The 10471-nt window shown below is 30.2% G+C and overlaps 2 protein-coding genes across 2 annotated transcripts; both read left to right on the top strand.

The window, feature by feature from the left end:
* Positions 1–3543: 3543 nt before the first annotated feature.
* LOC124839698 (MLO-like protein 6) lies at positions 3544–8885 on the top strand. Its single transcript, XM_047315600.2, has 15 exons — positions 3544–3969; positions 4114–4171; positions 4275–4513; positions 5835–5951; positions 6045–6105; positions 6234–6322; positions 6817–6891; positions 7068–7162; positions 7248–7297; positions 7384–7424; positions 7523–7696; positions 7801–7836; positions 7935–8002; positions 8103–8163; positions 8252–8885. The coding sequence occupies exons 1-15, from the start codon at positions 3847–3849 to the stop codon at positions 8666–8668; spliced, it is 1704 nt and encodes a 567-aa protein (XP_047171556.1). The 5' UTR covers positions 3544–3846; the 3' UTR covers positions 8669–8885.
* A 279-nt stretch (positions 8886–9164) lies between these two features.
* LOC124839696 (Preprotein translocase Sec, Sec61-beta subunit protein) lies at positions 9165–10011 on the top strand. The gene has a single exon (XM_047315598.2). It carries the CDS (start codon positions 9361–9363, stop codon positions 9679–9681), a length of 321 nt encoding a protein of 106 aa, XP_047171554.1. The 5' UTR covers positions 9165–9360; the 3' UTR covers positions 9682–10011.
* Positions 10012–10471: the final 460 nt, after the last annotated feature.

Raw genomic sequence — 10471 nt, 5'->3', positions numbered from 1 at the left:
TATTTATCAAAGCAAAATTATGGAAATGTTTGAAATATAAATTTTTTGAATAATTATATCTTGTCTTATTCTTTAAGTTAGTACACTCATTAGTTTGAATATTTTTTATAAATAGTTTTTAATCGAACTTATTTTAATTATCCGTTTTAGTAATTATAGTTCTCAAAAATTTTAGTTTTTATTTAATCATTAATAAGTTTAAGAATTTGAATAATAAAAATAAATGAAAATTATTTATATATTTATAATTTTTTATAGTTATTGTTATGTTGATATATGTATTGCATTATATATATATATATATATATATATATATATATATATATATATATATATATATATATATATATATATATATATTTGAATATATTATTTTATTTGTCAAAATTATTCATCGATACCAAACTCCTATTAATTTTTGTAGTTTAAACCGTAGTATGAAAATTGTGTGAATTTCTTTCCTCACTAGACTAATCATAAAATAATTACACATAATTTAGTATAATTAGATTGAAAAAGCCAAAGCTAGGATATTTTGAAAATTTAAGATTCAAACTCATGTTAACAGTGGAGTATCTCTTTATCCAATATAAAATAAAAAGAACATTTAAGTGGTATAAATTTAAAAACAAATTCTCTTAAATAACGAGAATATGATAGAAATTATCCTTTAATTTAATACAAATAAGGATTAGAAGAAAAACATTTGTAATTCAAATAATATGAAGACTTGAATATCATAATTACAATTAATTATATAATAGTTTTAGACAATTAAAAGTATCTTTAGTTTTTCTTAAGATTTTAAACAAGTTGTTGGAGGATAAAACTCATAGGACAAGAAAACAATTTATATAATATTACTCAATTTAAATGATGTATTTCGAAATTTAAAAAAGAAAAAATACTTTCCAAATTTGTTTACAATAGAAATACAAGTTGGACGGTAATTTAATGAGAATTTAATGTTTTAATATGATAAAAAAGCATGTACCCTGGAAGAAAGATATTTTTGAAAGTTAATTATATAGTGATGGTTTTGTTCAAATGACATTATATTAAAAAAGAAGAAGAAGAAATTACATGATATTTGCAGTTGATTCCGAATTGATGAAAAGCCTTAATACGTGTCATTATGTATTTGGAGTTTTTTTTGGAAGCAATCTTCTTTTTCGCTGTGCATTTTCTTTTATGTAAATGATTTTTTTAAGTCATTTTGTTCTTTTTATAGGTTATTTTTCTTTTCAAGTCATTTTCAAATTTAATGATTATTGCTTGCAAAATTATAAAATTTTTCATGGAACCCTTCCTTTAGAGATGACTATTATTTTATTATATAAAATATTTACTGATCTTTAAAGTAAGGGTTCAAAAGAAATTGAAATTAAGATTTAAATATTTACTCAACACAATTAATTGATGTGAGGAACTTGAGATTAAAGAATTAAATATAAAAAAATCAATGTGAACCAACAGAAAAACACATATCATAAGTGTACCGGATGCCCATTAAATCTTAATTTAAAAAAGAAATTGAATTTGAAAGTAATTCGAAAATTAAAACAATCTTTAGCAAGAATAAACATATATATAAATTTGTTTATATGAGTTTCTTATAAATAAAAATATTATTTTATTTGATAAACAAGGGACAAATTCTTATCAAAAGTTACAGTGAGATTTGATGTACTGGATCATCACTAATTTAGATAGGTTAACATTTTTAATTTGTTCAAATCGATTAATTTTTATAATAAAAATAAAAAAATTAATTTAAATGATAAATTTTTGTAGTGATATTGTAATTTAAACTATTAATATTTATACATATTAAATTTCAATTATTGATTATAATAAAATAATTTAACATCTAAATATGGTAATTTCTCAATTTCTTCATTAAAACTATTTATTAATTAAAGACTAATTTTTTCTTTTACATGATTAGGTATATTTTTTAAAAACGTATATTTAAAATAATAAAAAAATAGAAAAAATGATTAAAAACTAATAAAAACGAGTTAAGACTTTCAATTAATATTCTCTAACTATAAAGCGTTCACGGGTCTACCTACACCTATCTTTTTTAGAAGTCAACCACGAAATAAACTAGAAACTTATTCATATGAATTAAAATAATAGAATAACTTTTTTGGTCTAAATTTATAAACATTTTAAAAAATAATATTGGACCAAATATCCTTGAAATAATAGATTTTCTTCTTTTTTTTTCTAAGTTTATCAATATTTTAAAAAAATAATATTAGAGCATAAATTTTAAACAAGTAATAAAAAGTCAAAGTCTCAACTATTCTTTTGGACACTAAAGTTTTAGATGATGATAACTCAAACATTTGACCAAAAAGGGTTAATAAATTGATTATTAAAACGTTTACGTAAAGGATCTATTAAATTTTACAACCAAGTACTTCAAGTGTAATGGAATCATTGGAAGTGAGTTTCACCTTAATGAAGCCATTTATGATCCTTTTTAAATTCAACATTTATTGATATGATTGTAAAGTTTCCTTCACAAAGTAACTAATTTCTTATTGTAAAGTGCATTGGATGTGACAGATTCATCTATGGTCCTTTATCACATATCTAACTTTTTATTAGGTCAAGATTAATATCTATTTTTGTATATCAAACTAATTATTGGAACTTTTTGCATGAGTTGTGACATTTTGCTTGGAAGAATTGTCAATATTTACTGCCAAAAGTGTGATCCTTGGTGTAAAAAGTAAACTACACTTTTGCCACGTATATGCTTATAACTCAAACAAATCTTTATAATAATAAAGTAACATGTTAGATGTGCAAAACTATAATAAAGTGCCTTTTATAATAAAGGTGGAGTTATACATTCATATATATCAAATTATATATTTTTTAAATCACTTCAAGCTTTTTGTATAATAGTTATCACAAAAAAAAGAAGAAAATATAGTTAGGTTTAAGTAAATAAAGAATAGTAGTGATATATATATATATATATATATATATATATATATATATGTCCCCACTTCTCCATTAATTGAATTAAAACGAAAATGTTAGTCAAATACCACCTAAATCTTTATAGAAAGAGTAATTTCTCATAAAATATGTTACTATTTATTAAACATAAAAGTCATCCACATTTAATATAAAGTAATTAAGTCTATTGTATATTATTATTATTTGATTTTAAACATTTTACTATACAATTATAAGTAATCTATATAAAATTGAGAAATGATACTATGACATACTTTTACATTCATTTGACACAAAATACAAAAGTAATATTTAAAAAAAAAAGAATAAAAGATAAGTAAGAATGTAAAAAATTTAGGTAATAATATTTTCCATCACAATTTAATTTGATCGGTTCGGGGACAAATTAAAGAATACAAAATTTTACTAAAAAATGGAAAGATAAATTAATATAAAATTAGAAACATGTTGTTGTGACTAAGTAGTTTCTTTTGAAGGGGTTGGTCTTTTCTCATATATTTAAATCTTAACAAGAATTTATACGTCAAAGTCAAGAGCAAGACCCTTAAAGTTATTGGTGTTTGCTTAAGAAAAGAGAAGTAAGCTCTTATGAATAAATTCTCTTCTTTCTCTTTTACAAAGCATATATAACAAACATGCCATAACCAACCTTGCTTGTCCCAAACAATACTTCAATCATTGATAGAAGTTAAACACAAAGCACCCTTTTCATAACTCCCATCTTCTTTCTCTTTAAAACTCTTCTCTGCAACCTTTTTCTGCATAACTTTTCATCTTCTTCTATTTATCACCAACCATTGAAACCAAAAAAAAAAAAGAAAAAACATTCAAAAAAAGAACTAATCCATGGCAGGTGGAGGTGGAGGAAGAAACTTGGAGGAAACACCCACATGGGCCGTCTCCACCGTCTGTTTTGTTTTGATCTTAATATCTATAATCATCGAACACATCATCCACCTCATCGGAAAGGTATAAACTTTTCATTTTATGTGCTCCAATGTTGTCCAAAATAGCTTTTTCAACAGTTTTTTTGTTTGCATACTACATTTTTATATGTTAATATGTGTGAGGTAACATATATTGATGATTAACACAATACGTACATGCAAGCAGTGGTTGAAGAAGAAGCACAAAAGAGCGCTGTACGAGTCACTGGAAAAGATCAAATCAGGTTTTTAAACTGTTGACAATGAGAAAATCTTAATGATCAGTTGATAAATGAAAACTTTATGATTAATTAATTAATTAAATAACTAGTTGTTGGGTTGTTGCAGAGCTTATGTTACTGGGGTTCCTATCGTTGCTTTTAACAGTGGGACAAGGTCTGATATCAAGAATATGTATATCAGAGAAAGTTGCATCAACATGGCACCCTTGTAGCCACGAAAACACAGACACTGAAGAGTCTGAACAGGGAACCAACAGCCGCAGGTTGTTGGCGGCGTTCCATGGTTCAAACGAGGTAACTCCACGCCGTGTTTTGGCTGGAGGAGGAAGCGATAAGTGTGGCGAGGTTGGTAGGATTTTGTTATTCTTTTCATTTTCAAACTCTGTAATTTCTACCATATTTTGCTTCAAAAATTTTCTCTGGTCTAATTTTATACCTGTGCACAACATCAGTTTCCGTTTGGTTTTACAAGTTTTAGCAGTGTTCATCAATGTTTACTCACACATTCCGAATATATATATGTTGATGATTTTAGTCTTTTTTTTGTAAAGTAGAGATTAAGAATAAAGTTTACTTTTAGGAATTTTGTTACACATTTCTGTCATACACTCTTTTTTAAGTTACTGCTCATGATATTTAATAAATATGTTAAGAAGATTGTTCTCTTTTAACAGACAGTTTAATACAGACAGTTTAATACAGAGTGATACCAGTTGCTGAGTCCTATGATCAAGTAGCATATAATATTTTAACAACTTTTTAACAATAATTAAGTGTCACTGTTTAAATAGTATATATATTTGAAACAGATCAATCACAAACTATTACATAAAATTTTATAAATAAGTTGTAAAATAAAATTGTTAAAAGAATATTTTTCATGAGCATTCTTATTTTTCTGTTTTTCCAAATCAGTGAAAGAAAATAAGACTTTTTCTTAACAAAAAAAATTATTAGTGTAGACATTAAATCTATACTGATAGAAACGTTTCACTATGCCAATGGTATAGAATGATCGATAACACATGTTATATATGAGTGGATATGCTTAAAAAAGTAACAATAAGAATATTTAATATACTTTTTTTAAAAATATTTAAAAAAAGACTTGCAATATGGGACAGAAAAACAATTAAAGACAGTTATGTCAATTCAATAATGTCAAGGTTTCTTAATTGTTTTTGAAGAAGTCGTTTTCTACATTAAAATATACGACAGTGATACGTATTATGGTTGTGTATTTCTTCTATAGTTGTGTCACTCAAGTCAGAGATAATATAATGTCTTGAGGGGCCAATATGTTAAAAGTCTTCATGTAATATCTGATATAATCAAATTGTGAAAACAAAATCAGGCTTAGCTCCACCACATATATTATCCAAATAACCAAGAAAATTTTGCCTTTGAATTACATTAGTGTATATAATGAAGAACTAGAAAAATGGTACAGCACATGTCATGCAAATCTGAATCTTTCATTTTTTTAAGAATAAAATTGCCGTCTTAATTTATTCTGACGATTTTTTTTTCATTCAAATTTCCCTTTTTTTTCTGGATCATAAAAACTGAATATGTTTGATTAACATAACTACATTTTTTCTGCTGATATACTAATATATTTATTTTATGTAATGATGTTATTCTTTGATAATGCAAAATGTTTCAGGGTAAAGTCCCGTTTGTGTCATCCGACGGCATCCATCAACTCCATATATTTATCTTTGTGCTAACTGTTTTTCATGTCCTTTACTGCATTACCACCATGGCTCTAGGAAGAGCAAAGGTAATAATCAAAGACAATTTTTTTTAATAATTTTAATTTTCTTTTGCCAAAATATAATTACCCTTTACTTGTTTGAATTGTATCTCAATATAGATGAAGAGGTGGAAAAGATGGGAAGAGGAAACCAAGACACCAGAGTACCAATTTTCACATGGTCAATTCTTTTCTGCATATGTATTTTTTGTATTCACAAATTAACACAGATAAGAATTTGTAATAATTTACTCACATTATCAATGTATTAACATATCGAATTATCTATCTCATTGTGTGATATTTCAGATCCTGAACGATTTAGATTTGCTAGAGAAACATCGTTTGGAAGAAGGCATTTGAGTTTCTGGACCAAAAACCCTGTCCTTATGTGGATTGTAAGCCAAATCTATTATATTTATTTTTATTACTTAATATAAGCTGAATTTTAGCCTCACTCGTTTAATATAATTTAATTGTAACTCTCTGACTTTGTACGAGCAATTTATTTCAGTTTTTTTAATTAAAGTAAATGACTTTATAAATATAATGAAGATGTAAGAGCCAGATACTAAAAGGAGTGACAGTCTTAGAATCTCAGAAACTAATGTGAAAGATCACTGCATTTTCATATGCATACAGAGAAAACTTGGAGAAGACTGTTCTACACTGAATGTATTCAAATAAATATGATACGGTTCAGAAATAAAGTTCCATATAAGATAATCTGAACGCGGATTTAGAGTTTGTAGTGGTCCTTTTGTTCATGACTTTCTGAATAGGACCTTTTTCTTTATCTGAAATCTGAGTATTCTTGCATTAGGACCACTTTGCTTGGTGTTTAATTTGTGTGTGATTATTCATTAATTTGGCCGAGATTGGATGATTTCAGGTTTGTTTCTTTAGGCAATTTGTGAGATCAGTACCTAAAGTGGATTACTTGACCTTAAGACATGGATTTATCATGGTAATCAAATAAGTCTCCTTCTTGGTAGCTTCATTTGCCATTTTCTTTAATCAAAACACCATCAATTACACGTTAATGTTTTGGTTTTTCCTTCTCTGAGCTTTCCTAGAAAAAAAGGTATTTGAAATTATCATTTCAAACCATTCTAATGACTTTGAATTTTACTTTGATTTCAGGCACATTTGGCTCCTCAAAGTCACTCCAAATTTGATTTTCGGAAATACATAAAACGATCTCTGGACGAGGATTTCAAAGTCGTTGTCGGAATCAGGTTTCGTGCACTGTCATTTGATAGTCGAAGAAATTAAGAAACTTTACACATATTATGATTTAACTGATGTTTTTAAATATTTCAGTCCTCCATTCTGGTTCTTCGCGGTGCTGTTTCTTCTCTTGAACACTCATGGTAATTGAGCAACTACGGGCTACCCACGCATTTGACTTATTATAATTATTATTATTATTTACTGTGATGTGTATCTGCATGGACAGGCTCGTACTCTTATCTGTGGCTGCCATTTATTCCTTTGATTGTGAGCACATTCAACTCCTATACTTTCATTTTTGGTCCAAACGATGGATGGTGATATATATCCATAATTATAACCTTGTAATTGGCATAAAAATGTAGATCATTCTGTTAGTTGGAACCAAGTTGCAAGTGATCATAACTGAGATGGGTCTGAGAATTCAACAAAGAGGAGAGATTCTAAAGGGAGTGCCATTGGTACAGCCAGGGGATTATTTGTTCTGGTTTAACCGACCTGCTCTTATTCTTTACCTTATTAACTTTGTGCTCTTTCAGGTACTACTTATGTTGCTTAATCATATACTTCTTTTCATTATATACTAATTAATTTATATATTATGACTTCACTCTTTCTTATTTTCGTCCCCACACCCAAACAGAATGCTTTTCAGCTGGCTTTCTTCTCATGGTCTGCGGTAAGTCATCGTAGAGTTTAATCATTATTAAAACAAAAAACAAAAACTTACTCCATCGATCGATAAAAACTAAATAATCACCAATGTTTAAATCACAGCTTCAATTTGGGATTAAGTCTTGTTTCCACGCACATACTGAGGATGTAGTGATCAGAATCTCAATGGGGTTGGTATCATCACCTTTCATCATTACTCAAACTAGCTACATCTGTATTAATTATAATTAAAATGTTGATTATTGATTATAAGTTAATCGGATTTGTCAGGGTCCTTATTCAAATCCTGTGCAGCTACGTCACTCTTCCTCTATATGCTCTGGTGACACAGGTAGCAATAAAACCCTGTTCCTCCGTATGCTTTCCTTCAGTAATGATCATTAATGAAAGATTAATTACATTTAATGTATGTATAACAGATGGGTTCGACGATGAAGCCAACGATATTCAACGAGAGAGTTGCGGAGGCACTGCGGAAGTGGCACCAGACAGCGAAGAAGCAAATAAGACAGAACCGTGTGGGACCCTTGTCGTTGTCGGGGACACCCATGTCGAGCAGACCCACGACCCCGAGCCACCACATGTCTCCAATGCACCTCTTGCGCTACTACCGTTCTGAAATAGACAGCTTCCCCGCCTCTCCACGGCGTTCGAACTTCGACGGCGACCACACTCAGCCCTGGGAAATCGATTCCCCTTCTCCTTCGTACTCGCAGCACGAAGTGGAAATGGGTCCCACCAATGATCCCAATACTAACACAAGCCAACATGAAATTGTTACCGTTGCACACACCAAGGAATTTTCCTTTGATAATAGACCAACCACTGCCACGTAGTCACCCACCACCGTATTCATTCATTCAAGGTGTTGCGTCTGTGTAAATTGAAACATTATGTAACTCTATCTATGCCATTCCTTTGGCATCATCGTACATAAAAAGATGCGTGCATGACACGTTGTAATCGTCTTCTGTAACGAATTCATTATCACTATGATGTAATTAAGAAGTATCATTAATTAGTTAAACATAGCCACGGTGATTCCATTCTCAACGGCATTATATATGGTTGGTATGTGAGTTGATCCCGCTACATCATATTGTAGTTGGCTTTTATGATTTCTATAATAAAAGATTAGCATTGAAATTGAAGTCTTCATTTTTCAAAACAATTACTAATATTAAATAATATAACGATGATATACCTATTTAAGAAATAACCATAGTTTTAATTAACATCAGTTGAAATATCTTCCACACCTATTTATAACTTGAATGTGCAAGATTAAGATTCATTGTAAACTTATATAGTTTCAGATCCTTAAATAAATCTCATATTTTACTATTAATACCTCAATTAACAAGTGGATAAGTGAAGCCAGTGATATTTAAATAATACTAATAACTTTTTATTTTTTTATCAAGATAAATAATTTTACGCTTCTAACGATCCTCTCGCAAATTTCCGTTCTCAACTCTGTTCTTTCTCCGACACCACTCTTCCCTCGTGATCTTCGCATCTCTTCGACATGGCGAGAGGCGTATCGCAATCTCAATCATCAACGTCCGCTGCCACCACGCGACCGGGCGTGATGGCTCCCCGCGGCTCCGCTGCCGCCACCGCCGGGATGCGCCGTCGCCGCCTCGGAGCCGGTAACAGTTCCGCTTCCGTCGGAAGCGGTTCCGGCACAGGAGGAAGCAACATGCTGCGGTTCTACACCGACGACGCTCCCGGCCTCAAGATCTCGCCAACGGTGGTGCTCGTGATGAGCGTCTGCTTCATCGGCTTCGTCACCGCGCTGCATGTGTTCGGCAAGCTCTACCGTTATCGATCCGGCGCCGCCGTATGATTCCACTTCCAGGTCATGGATCTGACGGTGACCGGTTCCTGATCTGGATCACGAAATCCGGTTCTCGTCTCGGTATCCGAAACCTTCGCTTTTTAATTTACGCGCTACTTTTTTAATTTTGTAAATCTTCCTAGGGCTTGATTAGGCTTCCTGTTTCTCCTAGCTGTGAAATGATTGGATCTTCTTCTTGCTGTTGAAGGAAGTCGCATTTCGCCTTTCCGTGAAAATCAATCTCTTCATTCGTTTATTATTTTTTTAATTCATTCCATTGTTACACTTTTTTGCTTAAATTTCCAAAAAGAAAAAAAATAACGGTTGCGATTTTAGCCATTTCTGTTATCACTGTAGCTTGATTGCGTAGAAAAATTCTGTTAATTATTGCTTTACTAGCTCCACATTTATTATAGAATACTTTTTAATGAGAATAGGAGACTGATACAATTGCAAATACTATATTCGATGTTATTAAGCTCATAATAAGGATTTATACGTTGCTTTGGAAAGGTTGTTAGAAAAGGCTCAACATAATAATTGCAACAACAGGAATGCATCAATGTGGTTACGCAATTGAATGTACCAAAGTAGTTATGTTAGATAAATTAGCAGCAAGTATTGCCTTTGTCTGTATATATATAAAAGGTTTAAGTCTGTCTATATTTGAACAATGTAAATCATCAGTTTCCAGGTTCTTCTTAAGACGTCTATTTCTAATACTTGATATTGACCCTTGAAGTAAGGGACTGATGCCTATCTTATGGATTGTCACGTTTATATCATTGGATGGACCACC

The sequence above is a fragment of the Vigna umbellata genome, chromosome 3 (genome assembly GCF_029865625.1).
Source record: "Vigna umbellata cultivar VRB3 chromosome 3, Vumbellata_1.0, whole genome shotgun sequence".
NCBI classification, from domain to species: Eukaryota; Viridiplantae; Streptophyta; class Magnoliopsida; order Fabales; family Fabaceae; genus Vigna; species Vigna umbellata.
This window is presented reverse-complemented; position numbering and strand designations above follow the sequence as displayed.